We start from the raw sequence: 26298 nt of genomic DNA, 5'->3' as shown, positions 1-26298 counted from the left end.
CACATGGTAATGTCATCACACCAACAACGTGTCCTCCTAGAGTTAGGTCTGCCATAGAGTACGGTTGCATCTAACAGTTATATTTTTATTATTGATTTATTTGAAAAATTAGAGAATATATGAAAAATGGCCATTATAATTTCCTAAAGTTTAGGGTTATGTCGTGTTTTGTCTGACCAAAACTCAAATATGTTCAGTTTACAATTATATGAAAATAAAGAAAAGCAGCCAATCCTCACATTTGAGAAGCTGAAACTAAGTAAAGTTTAGCATTTTAGCTTGGTAATTGACTTGAGCGAAGAGGCCCCCTGAGTCGAACCTCATTTTGACACTCGAATCCCTGTACTAGTATTTGTTTTTTTTGCTGTGTCACAGTGCACACAGAATGGTAGGATTTAAACTTGTTCAATCTAGTCTTGTCTCAAAATCAACTGACTACAAAACTAACCTTTATTAAAATACAGTAGGCGAAACATATTAAATGTATGGAGCTGAGCTGTAACATGTTAAATTTGCATAAGGGACATTTATCACAGCGTAGCATGGAAAACACAGCTGTGGATATTAAAATAATAATGTACACATCTGATTTAAGCAAGCTAATAAGCAAGCAGAAGAGACACATCACTATTTTTTATCAAATATTATCATGGAAACCTGGCAATCATTTGTCAAGATATCTTATTAAATAGACAAATGTCTGACTTCAAATGACAAGAGATTAGGAATACCATGTAAATTCTGTTTTGAGGTGATCCATCGTTTACCTATTCCCTACATCCTCTCTATAAGTGAGATCCTCAGAAGCCTCTCCTAATGAGGTCGGGTCCTGCTGCTAGCCAGAGCCTTGTTAAGCCTCCTATGCTTGTTAAGCCTCTACCACCATTTTTAATGAATACCAGAACATGTCGCCAGTGCATAGGAAGGTTGTCTTGTACATTTTTGGCCACTCTGGTTGTTTCATCAAAGACAGAATGACACATCTTTTGAAAGTGTTAGGTGGACGTTTGATTAAAAAAAACACATTTGATTATTTTTACTGTTGTAAATGATTGTGGGCTGTTTTCGTTCTGCCTTTTCTTCCTTTTCCTTCATTTTACCAGAGTTGACCTTCATAAATATACTGTAATACTATGATAAAAAGAATTTCTAAGTAATTGTGTAGACTGTAACTGACAAAGGAGATTTGCTTTGATTTGCATGTTGGCTTCATTAAGGCGTAACTGACAAAAGCAAGTCCTAACATAACTGCAAGGGAAAACTTCTAGCTTCACATGTAGCAGCTATAACAGAATGTTTTCATGTTGCACACAAATGCTATAAAAATGTGGTATATAAGCATACTATGCATTTAGTTTTCTGTTCATACATACAACATGAACAAAAATAAAGGAGCTGATTACATATAACATGATCAAAGTCATCACATAATTTTTAACCTCGGCCAATCATTTTCTAAATAACGAAGGGACAGTGAAGTAAAGTGAGATATACATCCATATAGCCCATAGTTCAAATTCAAATGTGTATTTGTAACATTTTGATAATTACATCTGTTTTAAACACAAGAGCTTACAAGAGCTCAACAGCATAGCAACAAGTCGGCTAGGTGCTCATTGTCTGACTGCATATATTATGTGTTACTTTCGACATACAGAATATTTAATCACTAAAAGTAAGTATGTTTAAACATCATTTTAGACATATTGTGTTGTATTTTTGTTGTATTGTCCAGTGTGAAGTAAATGTAGAAGATGCTGTGGAAGTAAAACCTGATCCCCTCCCTCACCGCTTTATGGAAACTCTTCGAATGCTGTTAATGAAACAAAGTCTGCCTGTGTGGCTAGTAAACCCAGGTAAGAAATCCTGTGATAGAGCAATGGCTAATGACCAAAGGCTCCTGGCAGTCATCACAGGGGGTTAACGAAGGAGAGGTGGTGACTGTGTTTGATCTCAGTGGGACAGCAGGAGTATTAAACCCATAGATGGAGCAGAGCAGTAGGAGCTGCAGTAAAACACAGCTTCTCTTAGAATAAGAACAACAAGAACTAAGACCACAGGCTGAGAGAGAAAGAGAGTGGCCCGGACCCCAGACTTCCAGGGGCCACCAAAACCCTAGATTCACAGTGTTATTTGGTGCTTTTGGTAATTTAATTACTTGCATATTTGTTTGGGAATTTTCACCAGCAAAGTGCAATATCAATTAGGCCCTGCACTAAGTGTTGGTTGGCTTCTATAATGCAGTAGTTCTCAAACTGGGGGGGGGGGCGTAAAGCCACTTCAGGGGGGTCGTGGATGTTGAGCGGACCTAAAGTTGAATGAAAATGATTCATTTGGTGACATAAACAAATGCTAGCAAGGCTATATTTCTAACCTGAATCTTGTTTATTTCAATTGCCTGTGATGTTAATGATTGATAAAACGGAAATCCACTTTTGCTGAGTTCATGAACTTCTTTTGGATTCTGAAGGGGGGCGTGACAGGAAAAGTTTGAGAACCACTGCTATAATGAAGCTGCTATCTATAGTATGCTGTGTGCACTGTATTGATCTACTATTACAGAGTACAGAGAAATTTACTACTATTGTAGGTGAAAAATGTTATGATTAATTAAATACATCACTGATTATTAATTTTTGCCACCCCCTACAAACTTAGTCTAATGCTTTAATGGGGCCAAGCTTCCCAAGAGGGACTTGAGACGTCCATGATTCAAACACTGCAACGTGGGTTTTACTTTAGGTACTGAGGCAGTCACTCTTATCTCTCAGTTTCCTGTGAAAACATTTAATGACTGGTGTCAAATCAACCTCATTTGCCTGTAATTGGTATATGATCAGAGCATCTGCTGCTTACCTTAAATTGCTATCTATGTTGTTGTCCAAGAGAACCAACTATGATCCACAAATTTCTTCATTCGTAACAAATTGGAAGGTCAACAACTTCCGACATCCCCAGGTGGTTAATTAACCTGACTCATCAAGACAAACAAGCAGCTGTGGTGCTCTCACTGGATGCTGAGAATGTCTTTAAAAAGGCACAAATGGCAGCTCTGCCAGAGTGTTCTTCTCAAGCCTGCACTATGCTTCATAGGCGATTAGTGTTGAGTACCAGTGACTGACATCCTGGTATTTATGGGCAATTCTTGCCAGAACCTACTGCTTTTACAGCCTGTGTGCTTTCATATATTGTACATTAACAGTATGACGCAACAATTGTAGCTAAATACTTTCAATACTTCAAGTCCAACCTTGAAATGCCATTATTTCCATAATACTGGATCAACCTTTCAGCTGCAGCAGTCTTGTCAAAATACTTTTTATGCCCAGATGGCAGCAAACAGTGCAGCTGTGACAAAATATTTTTCAGAAGAAACGTGAATACAGCAGAGATGAAAAGGAAAACTATGCAGCAAGTATTCAAAAAGTGTCTCAATCAGACATGCAGTTCTCCATCCACCAAATCCCAGTCTCAGTTTTAGAAATAAAGTCCAAGAACAACGCTCTTAAAACCACAGAAACAACACATCATAATGGCAGCATGCAGATGTAGTGATATCTTCCCAGGAAGTAATAATAATTAAATTACAGGAACGGCCCGCTGAAGACTGCAAGGTTATCGACAGAATCAAATAACCATATTACTGAAAACTGAGTCAGTACATATACTATATAGAGTAGAACCTCTCTCAAATTTGAAAAAAGTAGCAAATATATATACACTTAAGTAAGTTTATAGTCAGGCTTTATGGAGCAAATGCAGGTTGTAAAATGCATTTTGGATTAAGCTTAATATAATATAGATTCAAATACATAGGGTATCTGGGTGTTTCTCTATCTTTTTCTGTGGGTGTGTGTGTGTGTGTGTGTGTGTGTGTTCCATATGTGAGCTTGAGATGATAGTTATATAACTACAAACGAAGGCAATGAACGAGAAAACTATAAATAAACTATCTTGAAATCATAGCTGTCTAGATGTTATGTTTGATTTGGTAATATATTATGTCGATGGTTAGTGGTTTAATGTGTAATTTAAGTATTGTTTGCTTTGGCAGCAGTGTAAATTTACATTAGACATGTTGGGTTTGGATTGATTGATTGGAGTTACTTACACTGAAAACACACACACAAGCCAGTCAGTTGGGTTTTTTTAGATTTTTTTTCAATAAACTAGATTTAATTGGATTAAGGGAGACAGAGAAGGCGAGAGAGAGATAACCTGACAGACAAGAGAAAGAGAGTTTCCGCTGGCTGCTGCAGACTCAAAACCATATGCTTGTCATAGCGCTGTGTGAGTCTGTGTCTGTGTGTGTGTGTGTGTGTGTGTGTGTGTGTGTGTGTGTGTGTGTGTGTGTGTGGTGTTAGCAGGGCTTAGCTGGAGGAAAACTGTTCAGACTGGGATCCCGCTGCTCAGACAGCAGGATCCCCGGGACAAACGGAGAACAGACAGACAGAAAGACAGGTACAGACAGAGACAGGGGAAGACAGGCTGAGACACAGACAGAGAAGAAGACAGGAGGAGATGATGAGTCAGAAAGAGAGAGATAGACGGGCAAAGCTTGATCTGAAATATCCAGTATTTTTATATCGCACTGCAGCAGACATTAGCCTCTTACTTTCACCCTAATAGACAAAAGATAAAGCCAATCATCACACAGATTATATAACAGACAGTGGATCCAGCCAATCACAGTGTATACTATTTGGCAGACAGGGTCAGACTGCGTGTTAAATATTATATTAGACAGAAAACTGAGCCAACCACATAACAGGGGATAGCCAGTGTGATAAAGACCCAGACTAAACATCAGCAGCAGAGATTTGGTTGGCTGTGCAGCATAAACTAAGACAGAAAAGTAAAGCCCTTTATGAGTAGGGTGACCTACCAGACTCTTGGTCCATTTTGATTGACAGGGCTGGGCTCTGGGGGGCGGAGTCCTCACTCAGAGAGTAGCTGTGCTCTGCTTGAATATCTGTGAGATTTAAAAGCCCTGTTCATTCATGGAAAATATAACATTACTGTCTTCATCCATGTGGGGTAAAGTGCTGGCTTTTTGTCATTCAGACAAGCGTGTCCTGGTATGGTGTTCTTTACGGTTTAATTCAGACAGGACCGTTACAGACACAGCCACAGTGCTCGCGCAATTTTTAGCACCTGAGCGTTACGTGAGCGTTCTCATTCCTCTCACATCAGTGATGTATGTATTTTGACTTTAATGCCTTAATTAGTGACCATCGTGAGTGCATGTAAAACTTGACACTGCTCCTCTCACTGTAAGTCAGACAGTCAAACAAGATATCAAGCTGGAACTCGCATAGTTGTACATATGTTATATGTAAAGCATTTTTCCTGGATAGTCAGAATTTCATCCATGCAGTTGGTGTAAATGAAAAAAAAATGTATTATCTTCTAAAACATGAAAGCCATAATGCTTTTTATCCCTCCCTCCAAATCTTTTGTTGAGTGTGATAAGTGGTGGTGCAAGTTGATCCTTCTGACAGCTTCAAACAGACTGAAAGAAGCTAGAGTACAATAACTCTGAGCAGCGGTACCACGGCCTGTTCATCTCTCAGCTCTGGAACTGAAGTTTGCGAGTAGTAGCTCAGCCAGTTGTAGCCTGAACCAACAACTTGGTACCTTGTCCTCACAGACTGACAGGTGAGGGGAAGACGTCTGTGTTTCCTTCTGCCTCCTAATGGCAGGCGTTTTGGAAGTCACAGCCTTTGGCAAAAGAAACTGGCTCTAACATGGTGGAATTTGACCTCTCTGTGGAGGACCGAGCCAGAGTTAATGTGGTTGAGAAATTATAACTTGATACAGTTGGTCTCCATGCCGAGTTTTGGCTAAACAAACCAAATACGATAACGGATATGGGTCTTTTCTACCGATGCATTGGCTGAGGAGTGGAGCAACTGCTGCATTGCTTGAGGTTTTCTGAAGAACAAGGAGGTGATCACAATGGGACCACTGTGATGCAAAGCCTGGTGCATTTGCGTTGGACTGCAGTGTTAGGCATTTCATATAATCATTCTTACAGTGTTTCGTAGGAGGAGCTGTAATGTAAGTGGCATGTATACTGTTTAAATTAACATTTTTCCTAATAAAAAGAGGAGCTGACCTGGGCTGCTGTCCATGTCCATGTGTAAAGGTGAATGTCTGTCTGCCAGTAAGGGCCGCTCTAATAGATGATCATCAAAGAAACTGCTGAATAATTCACTGCTGAAGTCGTCCATCTGGTCACCTGAGAAAGGCTGGAAAACATGAAGAGATACATGGGGACAGAAATTGTTATTTTATTCAGTACAATAATTATTTTCCATTGTAAGGTCTGTTTTCTGTAGAAGTTTGTGAGTAAATACTCCAAATACGGTCATAAACTGTGGCACCTTTGGGAACAGCTGCTAATACTTTACAGTCTGTATTGTACAACATACTTTGAACTTCTTTAGATAAACTGAAAGATGAAGTTTACTTCTGTGGGTTAGAAAAATGTCCTACCTCTTAAGCTAAAAAGAACATTGGATTATCTGAAAAAAATGCATGGGGCTGTTTGTCTTGGCTCATGAAAAGTAGCATTTTTGGAAATACAGTGAGAAGACATGAGGCAATATGAAGAAATTCCATGCAACTTGGGGCAATGTGTTTGATCAGCTGGTCTTTTTTGGTGACTGTAAGTCCGGGCACCAAAATGTACAAACGTATGCCTATCAGTTGTACTTTAAAGGTTCAGTGTGTAAGTTTTAGTGGCACCTAGTAGTGAGGGTTGCGAACTGCAACCCACGGCTCACGGTGCATTCACATGCTCCTCGGATGGTCCCATTTCTTTCAAGTTCTGAAGTCATTCTTTCAACTTCAGTGTGTGTTCATGCGCATACAAGTTGGAGTGTAGAATCAACATGAATGCTACTACAAAGACGTGTTGGATTACTTGTGCATTATCAGAGTGTATAAACAACACGCAGACATCTATCACGCAGACATCTTTGCAGACAGCAAACTAACCTTTATAACCATATTACAAATGACATGTTTGCAAAATATGTGTATGCGATACGTGATTTTGCACGATCATTGTTCTGTATATTTCTTTATGTCCCATGTACACTTTATTTCTCTTTTTGCAATAAAGATTTAAGGAGAAAAAGATTCTAATTATTCCGAAACCACATAAAAGCACCATCAGTCACCACTCCCCCTTCCCTTTCCAAGCGACGGTGGCCTACACGCTCTGTCGGCTCTTGTGCTAAATAATACGTGTGGGCCATTTGTCTAAATTTCTCTGTACTCTGTAGAGTAGTTTGTCCATTTGGGCTACTGTAGAAACATGGCGGCGCAAAATAGCAAAGTCCATGTAAGGGGGACCCGCGGTGAATGTAGATAGAAATGGCTCAGTCTAAGGTAATAAAAACATAACTTCATTCATTATGTAAGGTCTTTATACACCACTGAAAACATAGTTATGTAGGCTATATTATATTGCATTTCTGTCAATAGACCCTCCTAAATATTACACACTGGACCTTTAAGAGTAATGCTTACATAGCATGCAACCACGCTACAGTTAGCATTTGTGGAAATAATCTGCGAATGTGAGTGAAAAGTTGAGTTTGTTGCAAGACTAATTCTTGCAATTGTTTCAGATCTACAACAGAAACCAGACAACCCAGACTGTGTCTCCATGGCATGGAGAGTCAGTCAGTTGGAAACAGCAATGATAGATTCATCCTCAGTCTCAATGAATGAGTCACTGAGCTGAGAGACGATGTTCTGGAAGCCCGGGACATCATGGTGCTCTGATTACACTGGTTTAACACACACACACACACACACACACACACACACACACACACACACACACACACAATATGAGTCACCCTGGTCCTGACCAAATGTGTACAAAGCAGTGCACACACACATTTGTTCCTCTATCCCCATGGGGACATAATGCATTCTCTAGCCCCTTACCCTAACCATCACAACTACATGCCTAAACTTAATCCTACACCTTACCTTATTGTAACCTGAACCCTTGAACCAAGTCTTAACCCTCAAAAACCAGTCTCTACCTCTGGGGAACTCTATTCAAGTCCCCATCAGTTAGTCTGCATTTAGGTTAAAGTCCCCACCAGGATATAAAAACATGAAAATCACACACACACAGGTTGGAACCAATCAGATATAGAAGTCAACTCTGCTTTGAGTCTTCTCTAACAGACATAGTGACTAAAATAACTTTGATCAAGCAACAAATACAAAAATTGCTTTGCTTGTATCATTCTTGGAAATTAGCTAACTCTTCTCCAAAAATCTGTCACAGCAGATTAAATCAGGCCAGTAGCAACAATAAAGACACCACCTGGATAATAAATACAGAGTTAACTTCAATAAATATTTTTAATATAAATAAAGGTGGAATGAAAGGCTGACTCATAGTGATAAACCAACAAAGAACTCTCACACAACTCTGCAGTTCCCATCGGCTCTAAGGAGCTTTTTGGCCTCTATCAGCTTATTATTTTGGTTTTCCTTCCCACAAACTCTCATCAAGAAACAGGCAGCTCTGATAAACCCTCTGCCTGCTACCTACCCAGCACCAGCACTAACTTAATTTAGACTTTATTAGTCTAAATTAAGTTGGTTTTAGACGTTTTAGTGCATAGCTCTATTATGATAGGTAAAAGTCAGCAATTTGTGAGCACTCCTCCTGTCAGTATAAAGAACTTTGAGGATTCAGAATTCCCTGAATTAAAGCTGTCAGGTAGTACTTACATCCAGGCACTAACAAATAAGATTGGAGTTTTATTTATTTGGCTTCTCTGGACTTTTCAAATTGTATGCACACATCAAAGCGTCAGTGCTTGTAGTTGTCTCCATCACTGCAGCCGAATAAGTTATAGACTATACTGGGAATCAGTGTTGATGTATAAAAGTTCTTTAAACGCTGCTCAAACAAGTCAACTTTAAGTAACATTCACACCCTCAGACATGTATCATCTCAGAGTGTGTGTCTGCATTTGTGACTGTGTTTAGGAGGTCAAGCATGTCTGTGGTGAAACTCTGGGACACATGCAGCTGTCTAATAAAAACACACTCAACACACACACACACACACACACACACACACACACACACAGTGAAATGGTAGACATACAGATGGTGAGTGAAACACCAGAAGCACATGACACATGACGAACTGCTGAGGTTTTGTAAATCAACTGTGAACTCTGTTGAGTTTTGAAAATATCAACAGTGAGCTGGGAGGAAGGTTTGGGATTTGGGGGCATAAAAGATATTTTTCACACCCGACATTTTTATTTGTCATAATAGGAAATGTAACTAAAAACATTAAAGAGATGGCTAATTTTGTTTTAGGGATTCCAGTAGCTGACAGTGAACCAGCTTGCACAACACCAGGGCCCAGGAACTGGGACACCTAAATATAACACAGCCATTATAAAGGTTATTGGTTGTATATTGGTATATATAGAGAGAGTCTGTTGACCAACACATACTGGAATGTACTTTGAAAGAAAATTTCACATGTGAATAACAGGAAACGAGAGGTGTGTAATCCAGCGTCACTGTTTTTAATTTTATCTCACTGATAACAGCCTCACTGTTCACTCGCCTAACACTGTGTCCTAGCTGTATACTGCTAATGCAAACACAACATTGGACTGTTGCTGCCATGGGCTGGCTTTTATTTTGAAGCAGTCACAGGAAACACAAATAATTTGTCAGAGAGGATCGCGATGACAAGGATCAAATCACGTCTAGAAAACGAGACTTGGTCCTTCTCAGCATTTCTTTGTCAGCAGATCAAAGAGGAGTAATGCAAAAAGAAGGATCAGCCTCAGTGCATGATGGAAAAAGGCCAATTATTGATTGACTTCTTTATTCAAACAATGTAAGTTTGTTGGGCTGCACTGTAAACCGATAAACCAATACTCCTTCCGTTGTATTTGTGAAAAGTAGCTGCATATAGTGTGTTTTCTGAAACCATGAATGATTTCCAAAAGAACTCAGGGACCTGTAGTATTAAACTACTCTTGCTGTTTAACACCAGGAAACACATATGTCACCAAATCAACCAAGATATATTAAGAATTAGTTAGAATGTACAGTGATTTACCCATTAAATAAAACATGTGTTGAAATTAAATGTATTGTAACCCCCTCAAGGCTGCTGGAACCTATGGTGACCTGTGATTTATGTCTTTAGATGAAGGGAGACTCTTTTTTTATAATAATCCGTTTTGGCCCAAAATAAGCAACCAGATACGAAGCAGCCAGGTGATTTCATAGTCAGTCAAGGAACCTTATCAATATTTGTATTTAAATAAACTCTCAAGGCTCCGCAGAGCTCACTACAGGATAAAACAATGACCACACAATGCTCAACAAGGTGTGTGCTTGCACTTAGTAATCCTGCCGTCACTTGCTCTTTCACACACAAGTAAACACTCGCTCATTCATAAACAAACACACCCACATAAAGGAATAGTAATACTTACAGAGCAGCCTTGTTCTCCTGCTGCACCGAATGTTAAATGACCCAGACACTGGCCCTTTAACTCTGCTCCATTAGGGAATATAGGTCACAATTAAACCAGGCTAGTAAAAAATAAGCAGTGAGAGGTTTCCCATTTGGACAAACGTGGGTGACATTGGTATAATGCTGGGAGAGATGCAGGGAGGGAAAACAAGCAGAGAAAGACCCATAATTTAAGAAATTATGATCTAAATTAGCTCTAAGAGCTGCATTAGACCACCTTTATATTGCTTTCTACCAGAAGTGTTGATATTTTACTGTATATACACTAAGTATCGTGGTTCCAGCAGTGGCCCTTTAATTTATATGCAGCTCTACAGTTTAGTATTTACCTCCAGAGGTTTTAGAATAGGCCCTTAATTGATGTCTTGTTATCCACTTGCTCATCTACAACACACCTGGAGCCTGTAATACAGCTCTTACATTTATTCATTTAGTTGATTCTTTTATCCAAAGCAACTTACAATTGCTATATATGTCAGAGGTCGCACGCCTCTGGGCAACTAGGGGTTAAGTGTCTTGCTCAGGGACACATTGGTGTCTCACAGTGGATTCGAACCTGGGAACCCGGGTCTCTCACACCAAAAGCATGTGTCTTATCTGCTGCACCATCACCACACCTCACCTACTACTAGCACAGCCATGTTTGAGGCTAATCTTTTCTTATCCATCACCTGGCATGATGTTGATGTACCCATGGCAGTGTTGATGGTTTTCCAACGCCACACATGTTGAACTATTCTGGCTGATAAGACCTCCTGCTCTCAAGACTGAACATGTGCAGACTGTTTCATTCACATCTCGCTCCTGCTCCGGTTTACTAAGTAAAGAGAAATCTGTCAGTTAGGTACAAAACCTGGAAGTGGACTTCAGACTGGACTGAGGGCTCTGAAAAGCTACAAGGAGATGGATGGATGATAAAGTGTATATCCCATTTAAAGTTTGTGTTTTGGGATCTCTTGTAACTGTTTTCATAAGTCAAACCATGCGCTGTCACAGTGCAGCCAAAAGTCATCATTACAACAATCGGAAGCTGCCAAAATTCCTCATGACTTATAATTAACAAAGTCTTCCTCTGCAGTCATTCATCTGTCACACCACTATGTACAACCTGTGCAGTGATGATCTCTCAAAAATGCATTGTTGTCTTTATGCAGTTAACTTAAGAGAAAATCAGATTTACTGCACCTGGTAAATCCAATCAAGTATTTAGTATGCAAAAGATCAAAGATTGATGGATTGGTTTTTGTAATATTTTTGAGGCATTTTGTTTCTGACAGTAGAGGGAGGACAGGACAATGAGAGGAGCAGGGAATAAGAGGGGAAATACCATTCGTCATTACCCACGGTGGAGTCCCTGAAAAATTTATTTTGTCTATGAAAAGTGAGCAGAAAAGGACTGAAATATAATCGCATTAGTGTAGTGCGAAATTATCAGGCAGACTAAAACTTTCAGCCTAATTACATGTGCAGATAATACAGTGTGTCTTATCAGTGGATTGTTTGGAGTAAAGGCCAACATTAAGTGGACCATTTCCCCTTGTTGAATTCAACAGTGAACAGTGCTGGCAAATGCTAGTTGCTAGTAATTGTTTCATTTTATGTCTACACGATGGCTTTAAAACACAGAGATAAATACACAGAGGAAGCTGTTACTGTTGTTATTAGGACAGGAAGCTTAATGAGTCCAGAGAGCTCCAGTGTTAGACAGTTGGCGCTGGAACAGCTGCAGTCAGTGTCAACAGAGGTCTGGACCTTTCATTACCTGAACCATCTCTGCTGGGAAAGGACCACATTAGGGAGGAGAACGGTGTTAAAAAAACAGTTGACAGTTTTTATAACTTATTTCAGTGGCGGTGTGTCATTAGGAGGGATGGGGCTTAGATGTAAACCCCACAGGGAAAGAGCTGGGAACGACAGACGCAAGGGGTAATTACAAAAGCAGAGCACGACTCTGATATGTCTGTAATTAACATGTGGACATAACATATCTCTCTCTCCTCTCCTTTCATTTGGATGGCTTACTGGTTCAAGGAGAAAAAGACCAAATCACCAATGTTGGTCTGCATGTGAAGTATGGTGTTGTAAGGATTGTCAGAATAAGAGCCAAGCTGTGGCAGTCACTCCCTTTACCCCAGTGTAGTAGTAGTCTGTTGGTAAGAGGAGCCGCCTCCTGCACCTTCATCACAATCATACAGCAACCGAATCACATGCTCACAGACAGAAGAATATTTACTTTCTCTGAGAGAGCGATGAAAGACAGCACAGGGATAAACTGTACTGAGAGACAGGCCCAACATTTTATGTCATTATGTCATGAACAATGCAGTGGAAACTATCATAAACTCTTCACAACAACATGGAAAGGAAAATGAATTAAACTTAATAAAGTGTCTCTATCCTGAATTATAATTATTCAAGCAAGAAAAAGAAACCTAATTATGTTAAGAGCAAAACCACTTCTATTTTCAGCAGATTTATGCTGCCATAAACAAACAGTGATTGTCATAAATTACTGTTGCTATAGATGTCCTAGGATTAGCTGGCTCGGAGGTGCTTTGGCCACACCCGGAGACATCTTACGCCAGGGTGCAGGAAATGCTCCGTCATGTTAGACACACATCCTCTCTGCATGACATTATTTTCACAAAGTGATTACATTCTGCCGTATCACTGCTGTCACAATTTTTTAGCATTTCATAAACAAGCTGGCAATGTAGACAGTGGATTCAAACTTTGCAGGAATCATGCGCAAAGTTTCTTAATGAATACCCAATTCATTTGGAATGGGTTCCAACTAAGAGCTGGTTCTGATACCTAACCTTGCTCAAGACTTGTTTTTAAATAAGGAACATTTGTTTACCTTTTTTCAATTACACTTAAAAGACCATACCAAGACCAAGTGTTCTGCATGTTTTAGCCTATGTTTAGCTTTGCAAAATTAGCTTTAGCTTTAATTCCACTCTCAATGCTGACCGTCAATTGCTTCACAAAAGATCGCCATATATTCAATCATCTAAAATGTTACAGTAGGAATTGGGAAATTATCCGAGCGGAGCTGCAACGATTCGTCAATGAATCAATTATTTGAGCAACAGAAAATTAAGCTGCATATGCTTGGATATTAAATAGACAAAGTGATTCACTGAGAAAAACAACAGTGGACTAATTGTCTGATTTGTCAAAGTATGCACTGGAAAATGATCAAAGGTCGTGTTAAGTATTTGGAAAGTTGGCTAAAACATGCAATAAAAACACTGGTATAATCTTTTATATCTACAAAAATCTTCAAAGATAAACAGGTGAAGTAACCTGACTCCACATGCAGACTTTTTAACTTGTCTTGAATAAGACATTAACAGCCAATAAAAGACACCATGACTGGTTAAGATGAAATTTTTTGGGGGGTTTTTGCAGCGTAAAATGAAACTGCATTTGCGAGAGTCCTGAAAACATCATGTCATTATGGTGTAATCCTGGCTGATAAGAAAATGGCAGTGTTCTCTACTGTATTTGGCTTCATGTGGTGCTGTGTGGCTGCAGTGGGTCGGCTGTCTGTGGCTTCACTTGAACTACGTTTGAGAGTGAGAGAGGAGGGAAGAGGGAGCTGAGGTGGTTACTGTGAGTGCGCTGGGGCCAACGTGATCTCAGCTATAGTTCTCAGTAAAACAGAGTATTTTTCCTTCACATACGGTCAAACTCACACACACACACACAAACTGCTGCATGCCTGCTCACATTCCAGCTGGAAGCTCATCGCCCAATCGGCAACGAGCATGCAAATGAGATGGGTGTGTCCTTTTAAAGCTGGAGTGCAGGGTCTGAATGGAGAATAGAACAGAGAATAAACTAGGGAGCAGAATATAAATGTAGAGAAAAACATAACATGGATAGATGGAAGAAAGTGTGCATGTTTATCAGTGAAAGGATGTGTGGTCTAACTATCCACAGATAATGTTTTCTCTAGATTTGGTGTTAGTGCAAACGCAGACTAGAAACAGAATACAACTCACACCTACTGTCCTTGCTTAACCTCACTTTGTGCATGTGTGTAAGTGTATGTGTTTATCCTGCGGTCCAAATCTGTACTATATATATATAAAAATGAGGGCAATTATGATTATATCCATTTTTTCTACTGATTGTTTTCTCCCTTAATCCCTAAATTGCTTTTAAAAAAAAATCTTGCCGCATCACAATTTCACAGTTTCATCCATCCAACAGTCCAAAACCCAAACATATTCAATTTGCAATGATATAAATTAGATGCGGTCCGAAGTAACAGACAGTTAATAAAATGACATTTAATCCAATGTCAATGTAGTGTGTTGCAGTTGCTCTGGCATCTGCCCCTGCATTTGTCCAGCATGACTTTAAACTTAATAAATCTCCGTTCTGGGTCTGTCTTTAATATTTGAGCTTTCTTTAAAGTCATTTCCAGCATCAACAAAAAAGCCAAACAATCAATTGTTTAAACTTTTCAACTGTAAGAACTTGCTTTTGGTATAATGTCAGAGTAATGTGATGAGTGTTTTTAAGTTTTTAATGAATCATCAGAATAATCTTCAGCTGCGGCCCTACTCATGTCTCCTCCAGGACTTAGGAGAGCTGCACACTGAGCTGTTCTAACCCATAGAAGTTCCCAGTAGGTGGTATATGTTGTTATCCACACGTGATCCATGATATATATGGTTCAGTGCACATGATGCACACATGCAGCTGGATCACTACCGCAAACCAACAGTAATGGCAATCGTCACTGATCGGCATGTTCAATTCTAACTGCAGCCAGGGCAAGTTCACATGTAACAGGAATTGTTTTGCACAAAAATGGCAATAAAACTGTTCTTAGTGTCAATGACGTCATTCAATCTCTACTCCATGTGTGTAGGAAAGGTACCTGCATCTTGAAGTTGGAGGTTTTTTAGTTCTAGTTTAACTTTCAGCAAAGATTCCTTGGAGAGTCTAAATTGCCCCTAGGTGTGAATGTGTGGGTGTGTGCTTGTTTGTCTCTATGTGTCAGCCCTGTGATGAACTGGTGACCTTTCCAGGGTGTACCCTGCCTCTTGCCCAATGTCAGCTGGGATTGCCTCAAGTGGAGTTTACTAGACTTATTTAACTATTATTATATGCTATAACACACACACATATATATATATATATATATACATACATATATACACACACACACACACACACACATACACATACATACATACATACATACATACATACATACATACACACACACACACATATATATATATATATATATATATTGTTTTTTTGTTTTTTTTAAATACGGGCATAGGTACTTAATTCTATGAAAACAAGCAGCCATTGGTCCTGCTGATAATGACTGTCACTTGTTTTTTTCCTTAAGCAATCTCCATTAATTCTGTAATGCCCACTCTGACACTGAGTCTTTCCTCCTAGTTAACACCAGGACACTCAGTGTACAGGAAGAGGTAAACAAAACACAGAGCAGGAAGTGTGCGTATTATTGTTGTACTGCACCATGGAGCACATCTTATGAAAAACCAGTGAGCTGATGTCACTGTGTCCATTCAGAACAGAGCAAAGACTGTTGCCCACAGTGGCACTGGCCTTCATTCCCCGGATTTGGTCTAAGTAGCACATTTGAGCCAATATTGCACTGTGCAATGTGTGAAAAATGCACTCTGCACTTATGTACATGTGTCAGATTCATTCTGACAACTCTTCTCCCAACATTGAAGCTGCTATAGTCCTTCTTATATTAACAATGGATGAAATGACAGTGTGTAATGTGAAAGAGTCATTCGTAGTGATGAGCCAACATGGAGAACATGTTTCTTTCAGCTATTTGCAGATTAATATCATCTTTTAGCAGGTTTTGGTTTTAGGCCCCACAACATTACTTATATGTTTCACTCTCACTGCCCTCTTTACTTTCATTTCTAGACACAGTAGACAGTTTTCAGCAAAAAAGCTTTATTATACTTACGCTAGCTTCCCAGCAACAAACAGCAGATAGACAAAGTTAGCAACCCCACTGAGGCGAGTTGGTGGCGACCAAAACACAGCTAAAAGCAGAGTGCTAATGAATGCTAATGTTACTCTGTATTTGTTAATGTGTAATTAGCTAACTGTTTGAAAACAAGCTCACCATATCAACCTTTGTATGGAGATAAAATATCAATGCCAAACAAAATAAGTTACTGCAGGTTTAAACTAGAAACATACTTGCATCATTGTGGACGAAGGTGAAGAGTGGAAGAGAAATGAAACAAAACTGGAAAATGTGTGTCAAGAGTTCACTGGATTAGGGCTTATTTTGGCAGCTACATTAGTTTATTGTATATGATTATGTTGCTAGACATATAGGATAAAAGTAATAGTTAGTTTAATTAGTTTAATACATCAGCAGCAGTCAAAAGGTCAAGGTACATCATGAGCCAGTGTCCAGTGCTGAGGCAGAAAGCTACTGTGGAGTGAAGTGGCCCATTCACTGCACTATGCATAAACATACCTTCCTGCAGTACAGCTAATCAGCCATCCTTTCCCAGGTCCTCAGTGGTACAGCCCAGCCTAGTGGCTTCACAGCAGAGTGGACTACTTTATTTAGAACAGAAGGAGGGGGTATAAACCACATGCAGACTGCTCGGCTGACTCACTGACTAGAATAGAGGTCTGCTTAAAAAACCTGTGCCGTTTAAAAAAAGAAAGGAGGGAATGACACTGAGTGGAAAAAGAGACAACAAGTAATAGAACAGAAATAAAGAAAGAGTACTTCCAGCTAACACAGTTTCTGATGTTCTCATTTTTATCATGCAACTCTCAGGGTGAAGCAGTGAAACGGTCCTCAGTCTGTTTTCATTCATTAAGAGTGCAAAGCCTGGTCAAGCGTGGCATGCACAGAGGGCATGGCAGTGTACTTTTGGCATTTTGTGGCTGGAGGTGTGCGGCGCACCCGCAGTACAGATGGAAACAGGGTGGGAAGAAGAGGAACACATTGTTGAACATTAAGGGCTGGAACCAATCCTCACTTTCCAGTTTGATCTGACTACATTTAACTGCGACAGTACTGTCACCACAACCAAAACTGGGAACCCGAAACAATAGTTTCACTGCTTTGAATAATGTAACAAATTACCATCCTTAATTTTGTAAAACAAATATGTGTTTCCTGTCACACCACGTTTGCATCTCCAACCAACACAGCGATTATTGTATTGATAAACAAGCAGGAATCTGATGAAGAAAATGCAATGTCTCAGGAGCTACGAGAGATGATATATGAAGCTGTCGTGCCCGGTTACCTGTTGTTTTTGGATGAGGATATGGAGACAGGGTTGGTGACAACAGGTGGTCTTAAAAAGGGGCTCAGTGACGTAGAGAGGAGAGGAGAGGAGAGAGAGATTTAACGGTCTGAACTTTGTGTGTACCCTGCATCTGTATTATGTCACATTCAAATCCCAACTGGAAGAGTTATGTGCACCAGAAAAGTGTGTGTGATTATTTTGCAGCAGCACTGAGCTGGTTTCATTTAAAACAAGGTATCCACAGCAGATATGGCATAATTGCAATTTGAAAGTGAAGAACTGTCTGAGATAGTGGATAGAAATCTGCGAGAGGTAACACAAAGTTACCAAATGGATAACTAGAGTCAATTAAGACATATAATTAAGTGCAGATACCAGTGAGGCATCTTAAAAGGCCTTGTTTTTTCTGACCAAGTTCAAGATATTCAGTTTGCTATCACAGAAGACAACCAGAAAATCTTCACATTTGAGAAACAAGTAATATTTTTTGCAATTATTGCAAAAATATTTTTTAAGTTGAAACAATGAATTAGTTATTAAAATTTTCATCTAAATTTTTGAAAATTAATTTTCTGATATTCAACTAATCAACTTACTCAATAATTGTTTCAGCAGTCAGCAAGGCATTCATTACTTTATGAGCTAATTTGGAGTTCATTAAGAAACACGATATAATTCTAATTAAGGTTAAATTAAGACAAACACTTAAAGAGTTAACTGAAAACTAATTAAGACCATTTATTTATATTTACTGTTCATAGATCAATTAATGGTCTCTTACACGCGCGCGCGCGCACACACACACACACACACACACACACACACAAGGCTAATAGTTGGGTGTGTTGTTGAGAACTGCAACACCTGCCAGCTAAACACACTCACACAAACGCGCGCACGCACACACACATACACTCAGTTAACCAGTAACTCGCCAGCCCGTGCCAGTCGCACATATTGGTTTATACAATATACGCACACATACGCACGCAGAGTAGGAGCCCCGGATATCAGTCAGGATCTAGAAGCTACACCGCCCTCATGAGGTCCGGCTCCGGGCGGAACAGGCAGGAGAGGTGCGTTTGATTTAAGGGACTTTAAATGCAGACAGCTGACTTCCAGCAGAACAGAAACAACTTGACTGCACAGTTTAAACTCATAAATAGCCTATGTACAGGCCTACTGTAGACTCACACAGGTGACAGACATGTGAAGCAATGGAAAGAGTAATTAGGAGCGAGAACTCACCACATTAGTGAGGAAATCTCCGTCGCTGAGTTCCTCCAGGTCCAACAGGTTGGTCCCACCGGGCGGATAGAGTTTCTCTGCTGTTAAGCTGTCTAAGATAGACTCCATCATGACTGCCGGTGTCTGTCTACAGCTCCGTGGATGATGGGCAGTAGCTATCTGGACTTATGGTCGTGAACGCTAATCTTAAAATCAACTCATTAAAAAGAAGCTGTTCATCAAACAGCTGCACGTGCTGTGTCAGTATCCAGCAGTTCTTTTGTGACCACCTGTAGGCTATGTAAACCTGGTTGGACGAGCCGAGTCCAGCTGCTGCTTTTCTTTTAGTGACAGACTTGACAAACGTCGGAAATTCACATCCTTCTGCTGGCGTACCGGAGACGGTGCTATCCATCCAGCTGTGTGCGTGAGGCTCAGCCTCTCTACTCGCGTGCGCTGTCTCCCCCACGCGTCTAATGAATATTGAGTGAAGGACCGCCCCGTGGCGTCAAATAACAGAGCACGCCCAAAACATAAAATATAAACTCTTATCTTAGCAAGAAAATGTAATGTAGGCCACAGTGGTGGAAAGTACATTTACACAAGCAGGTAAGTACACTTTTGAAGCTACATTTCAGAATCAGATTTATTGCCAGATACATGTTCAAATAGGAGGAAGTTTTCTTGGTAAAAATTGGTGCTTAACAGTATAGAAATTTTATATATCTGAAGTGAAACATCTCAGCATCTACTGGAGAGATTGGTACAAAACCTTGTACAAACTGTACATTCATGGTTCCAAAAGGATAAATAAGGACTTTGGTGATCCCCTGACTTTTCATGTAAAACCACCATGAAGTTGAAATTTGTGGTTTTGGGTGAAAAGTTTCATCAAATATTGGATTGATTGTGACACAATTTTGTACACATATTCATGTCCCCCATGATGATGCCTAAAATGCAGCACCTCAACCAACATCAACAGTAAAATGCTGCTTACACTGTAATAAGTTTTTAAGGATTGGATTTTGAGAGTTATTGCTGCATTAAAGGCCTTGCACACCCATGACACACAGGTGATTTCAATCATTCTGGCTTATTTGATGTCTTGTCAGGACTGTGTGTGCATGCACAGAATGTCTATGGGGAGGGGAAAGGTACACCCTTATCATTTTTATTAGTACAGCAACCTGAGCAGAGGTCTAACCAGCCAGAATAAGTGACCTGCGAGGTTGCATAGACCCTTTCAGAGGCTATTTTGCTTAATTTGTTTGATGGACCTTTTTCATGACTTCCTGGGACACATAGGCCTATGGAACTGTGCTCTCATTAATCTTATCATTTCCACCTGGTCTTTTCTTGCTATGACAAGTCCAAATGTCAATGAAAAGGTCTAGCAGCAGGCACTGGAGGGGATGTAATATTACCCCCTTTAGGTCAGAGGGAGTCATTGCGATTTGAGTTATTTTAACATTCTGTCTTTATGGAAATAAGACAATTAAGATAACTAGATTGTAAAACGTGTTAAATGTAGCGTGAGCAACACAGACCACATTTACTTTTAAAAAAGTGATTTGAGAATGTGTGTTTGTGTATGAAAGAAAAACAGGAAAAGACAGGTGAAAGACTGCTCTGACAACCCGATATACTGCCTGCAGCTACTACACACAAACACACACACACACACACTGTGGAAATTAAATAGATCTCTCTCTCACTCTCTCTTCCGTGGTTGCTCAGGCTCGCCCGTCTCGTTCTGCCCCAGATTGTTTCTCCTCTGAGAGACAGCAAGATAGAGAGATTGAAACACAGAGCGGCAAGAGAAACGCTGTTCATTGTGTTTCAGGTATCAGAGGTGCATGTGTGTACAGCTCTGACCTGTTATATAACCTGGGTCCATTTCCATGAAAGAGGTTTGTAAGAAGGACATTTCAAAGTGTGATTTATTAACAAAATGAAATATCTCAACAACTATTGGATGGATAGTGAAATTTTGTATTGACATTCATGGTGCCCAGAGGATGATTTCTAATGAATTCCAACTTTTCATCTAGCACCACCATGACGTCAGTGTTTTTGTAAGGACTTTAGTGATCCCCTGAATTTTCATGTAAAACCACCATGAGGTTGAAATTTGTGGTTTTGAGGGAAATGTCTCATTAAATATTGAATTGATTGTGGTACAATTTTGTACACATGTTCATGTCCCCCTCAGGATGAATTGTAATCCCTTTGGTAATCCCTTAATTATCATGGAGTCATGAGTATAATATTGTTACAGATAGTGTTATAGTCCAGACCACCCAAACCGAGACCAAGACATGATGATGGCGCTGAATACCTACCAAACAGCCATAAAGCTGACATTCCCATTAATCTCTGCTCTGTGTGTTTAATGCTACTTAGAAAATGTTGGCGTGCTAACTCGCTAAATAAAGATTACATGGTAAACATGAATTCATCCATCCATCATCCATCCATCGTCAACTGCTTATCCTGCGTACAGTGTCGCGGGGGAGCTGGAGCCACTCCCAGCTGACATTGGGCGCAAACATGAATTCAGTTCAATGCAATTTTATTTGTATAATTTGTCATATAGAGCAGGTCCAGACCATACTCTTTATTTACAGAGACCCAACAATTCCCACCATGAGCAAGCACAAGAAAAAACGTCCTTTTAAGAGGCAGCGAGTGAAAGCTGAACTAATATGGCAACATCTGTTTACATTTCTCAATTCTATCATCTATCGACCACTAGTTCAAAACTTTATTTCAAACCAAGTTATAAAAAGTATGAAGATTGCAAGTGGACTACTGCATGGCTCCGTTATGTGTCCTTCAGCATTTATATTTGATCCAGGACTTGAGTCACATGACTTGAACTGGGTCCAGACACACACAATCACACAGTTGATGACTTTAGACTTGACTTGACAAAATCAGAAAAAGTATTTGTCTGTTACTAGTGTTGTGGTACCAGTCTTAAGACCACTTTTTGATGGTCTTGGTCTTGTCTCAGACTCATTCACATTTGTATTCGGTCTTGTCTCAGTCTCGTACATTGAGGACTCTGGATTTTATTTCAAGACCAGTCAAGACCATAACTTTGGAAATAAATTGCTTTTTCATTGTCTGATTTATTTGTTATCACTCTAACTTTGACTGGATGTAAAACGGATTGCTTCAAATGCAACCAATAACCCTAATTAAACATGTGATGTTCCCTTTAACGACTACCACCCCTCCCCGCGATAGTAGGCCTAAATGTGGAAAAGGAGTGTTGAATAAAGATGCTTACGTTGATTTCAGCTTTTAGTGTTTGTATGTGGGTATTTTAATGGGAATGTGGATCTTCCAGATCAGTTTGTGAAGTACCTATGATCACGCTTCACATTTTACCGTGTGTCATGTAATGTGGGGAACAGGTCTTGGTCTTGACTCGGTGTCACCTTCCCTTGGTCTTGGTCTCAACTTGGTCTCAGCCCCTAAAAGTCTTGGTCTCGTTTTGGGCGGTCTTGACTACAACACTATCTGTAACAATATTATACTCATGACTCCATTTGGATTTGAGCCTTGTGTCACGGTTGAGCATGAGCACAAAACAGGTGAAAGCCCAAATGTAAGTGTCAGGAGCGGAGAAACAGTTCAGGGGCTTTAATCCATAACATGGAAAAGGCAAAACAAGGCTTACAAAGTGCAGGGACTGGCAACATCCAAAATCGACAGCACAGCAAAAGGCAGAACACTCTTCCTACAACACATAACAGAGAGTATACACGCTACAGTGACCGGACAGGGAATGAACAGAAACACCAAACATATCTACACAGGGACAACGAGCAGGGTGGGAGCAACACAGGTGACCGGGATCAGGGCTAACAAGGCAGAGAGACAGCAGGGGAAAACAGAGATACACTTACAGATGCAAAACACAAGACCATACATTAACTGGAACTCAAAGTATTTAGTGGACAAGCAGGCAGAGGAATTACTGGGGCAACAGACACAAGCAAACAGATCACAAATAAATAACACCAACAAAGAACACAGACTGAAGCTAAGATTAAACAGAACTCAGAGCAGACATAGGCAAAACAACACAGAAGTTTACAGACCAGAAGTAGACACTCAGGCACAAGACTGGGAACTAAGACACAGAACAAGGAACTAAGATAAGAGACAACACAGATACTAAGCAAACTTGACTTGAAGACGCGAATGAATAAAATAATAAACAAGGCTAAAGCACAATGATCAAAATCAGATTAATGAAACTGGCCGAAAACATAAATAGACACCTAGCAAATAGACAGAACTCAAGTATGAAGGTACAGAAACTAATACATGAAACAGGACTGAAATCAGGAAAATACCAAAACACCACTAAACACCAGCTGACAGATAATAACCAGATAAACAATAATATCAGGGAGAGGATGCGCACTAAAGGTAGCAAGCAAACTAAAAACTATGTCTAAACTAACAGCACAGCGAAAGGGATTCTAACTAATAAGACAGGGTGGCTAAGGGAGACAAGATGACAGAACAACACAGACCAAGAAGACTGGATACAAGACCACAGAGAGGCAGGACTGAAACCCAAAAGCCAACAGACTATATAACAGATACCTAACTGATAAAAGAATAAACTCAAAGGGAACTAAACAGAACAGATGACAGTACTAACATGCAGATACAAAACCAAACCCTCATAATCAGGACAGGATCGTGACACCTTGTGAATTGAATGAACTGATATTTTCATGGATTTAACCCTGAGTGTATGGTTAAAATCAAAGTCATTACAGAGGATGTGGTAAAGGTTAAGAGACAGGATCCTTTTGTCATACAGGACTACAATGATTACCATCAGATGTTTGTGTGTATGTTTTATGTTACTATTCAAACAATAGTTACTAAGTGTTATGTAATGATCTCATGTTACTCTACCACCTCTTTCCGCCTCACTTCTACTCATTCCATTCCTGGATTTTCTTTTTTCTGCCTTTTCCTTATCACTCATTCCTCCTCTCTCTGCTCCCACCCCACCTCTTCTCTCTTTCTCCTTTCTCCTTCCAGATATCAATTTACGGACTTGTCCCACACCAAAGGGCAGGGTGCCTCTGTTTTTCTCTCACACACATTGGTGTTGTATAACAGTGGTGACCTTCCACAGTTATACAATAATTCTGTTTTAAACCTAACTAATCCTAATTCAGATTTAAAGGTGCCCTGTGGATTGTTTGATCACTAGGGGCACTGTGGCGCAATGTTTTAATGTTTCACCAGCACAAGCACAGGGGTGGCGTGATATTTATTTTATCCTCCACGATCGTATTTCGTGTCATCTCTCTCTGTATTTAGTGAAACACTCTGTCCTTTTGTTTGAGAAGTGCTATATAAATAAAGTTTTTTATAATTATTATTATTATTATTATTTAGGGCTGCAGCTAATGATGATTTTAGTAATTGAGTATTCTACAGATTATTTAATCGATTTGTCGAGTGATGGTATAATAAGTACTTTTGCTAGGCGGTGCCGAGTGCAGAGGGTGGTAATGCATATCGACAGTTGGAGTCAGTAATGTAAACAAACTTTCAAATCATTCAAAAAGTCTTATAGAAGATGGGAAATGTATTCAACATGAAACACACAGTGAGTTGAATGTATACAAAACTGTTTGTTTAAAATGAAAAAAACACATTGTAGCTTTAATATGAAACCCAAGACGTATATAATATTTAAGTTATAATCCCAGCAATTTTTCTCATTGCAATGTCCATTTTTATTATTATTTGTCTTACACTAATCAGCCATAACATTATGACCACTGACAGGTGAAGTGAATGACACTGATTATCTCATTACCATGGCACCTGTCAGTGGGTTATATTAGGCAGCAGATGACCATTGTGTCCTCAGCTGATGTGTTAGAAGCAGGAAAAATGGGCAAGTGTAAGGAGCAACTTTGACAAGGGCCAAATTGTGATGGCTAGATGACTGGATAAGAGCACCTCCAAAACTCTCTGCAGTGGTCAGTATCTATCAAAAGTAGTCCAAGGAAGGAAGAGGGGTGAACCGGCGACAGGGTCGTGGCAGACGAAGGCTCACTGATGCATGTGGGGTGCGAAGGCTGGCCTGTGTTGTCCGATCCAACAGACGAGCTACTGTAGGTCAAACTGTTGATAAAGTTCATGCTGGTTCTGATAGAAATGTGTCAGAACACAGTTCATGTAAGGTGGAGTCCATGCCTTGATGGGTCGAGGCTATTCTGGCGGCAAAAGGGAGGCCTATATTATGACTGGGCAAATGTAAGACAAATATTCACTGTACTTTTCATTCTGTTTTAGACTCCACTAACTGCCAAGGCAAATATTTGGCTCTTTACATGTGAAATACTCCACTATGTTCCCCAGCTAGTTGCTAACTTTGTCTGTCTGTCATTTGGTGCTGGGCAGGCAGCATACAATGGGGTTATAAGAGTTTTTTTTTTACTGAAAACAGCTGCCTGCTGGGAATAAGACAACAAAACACTCCATGGAGTTGAGGGGAACTGCAGTTTTTTTTATATACTGGATTTACATTTCAACCATTGTTAAAATAAAAATATTGATAGTTGCAGCTGTAATGACTAGCTTCAATGACTTATCTGACAATCTACTACAAAGTAAGTACACTATTGATGATTGCTAATCCCTAAACTCTGTTTTTGACGAGTGTTACATTGCTGAATAGTGAATACAGTCATTAGTTTGTATTCATGTTTCTTCAGCATGAAATCAACTCGACTTTCAAACTGCGGTGTAATGAATGGAAACAAATGGCTGCCTTTAAGGCAGGAGAAACCTAATTCAAAACTGGCATTGATCAGCAGATAAAGAAAGAAACAGCAGACAACTGTTATGGAAAATAAGTGTCCACCTCCTCCTGGACACAATACACAGTCCAGGATGCAGACAGAGAACATTCATACGTATATTATTAAGGTAAGTAACCGTTAACCTTACTTTGTCTATAAACTGCCACTTCCAAATAAGCCATCACTGAGGATTAGATCAATGCATTTGATTGATGTATTTGTTTAAAATAAACCATATAACCATTTAAGCTTTAATTTTTGCCTGTTTGAATGCAATCCAGCTCCGTGATTGGTTGGTCATCTGTTGATGCAGGTTGTGAGAGGCAGCTCTCTGATTGGCTGTTGGTGTCATGAT

General features: G+C 39.7%; 1 protein-coding gene across 2 annotated transcripts in view; it reads right to left on the bottom strand.

Moving 5' to 3' along the window:
• Positions 1 to 19523, bottom strand: part of creb3l1 (cAMP responsive element binding protein 3-like 1) — a 35945-nt gene extending 16422 nt beyond the window's left edge. Inside the window, exons 1-3 of one of the 2 annotated variants that reach the window (XM_038719432.1) lie at positions 19105 to 19523; positions 6119 to 6251; positions 4886 to 4960 (exon numbers count right to left, since the gene is read on the bottom strand). In XM_038719432.1, the coding sequence (XP_038575360.1) occupies positions 4886 to 4960; positions 6119 to 6251; positions 19105 to 19215 (319 nt within the window). In that variant the 5' untranslated portion in view covers positions 19216 to 19523. Of the gene's footprint in view, positions 1 to 4885; positions 4973 to 6118; positions 6252 to 19104 lie in introns of both variants that reach the window. The other variant, XM_038719430.1, reaches the window with a different exon arrangement.
• Positions 19524 to 26298: the final 6775 nt, after the last annotated feature.

Source organism: Micropterus salmoides, unplaced genomic scaffold, assembly GCF_014851395.1.
Source record: "Micropterus salmoides isolate LMB-PRFRI ecotype aquatic unplaced genomic scaffold, ASM1485139v1 Ms_hic_scaffold_1, whole genome shotgun sequence".
NCBI classification, from domain to species: Eukaryota; Metazoa; Chordata; class Actinopteri; order Centrarchiformes; family Centrarchidae; genus Micropterus; species Micropterus salmoides.
This window is presented reverse-complemented; position numbering and strand designations above follow the sequence as displayed.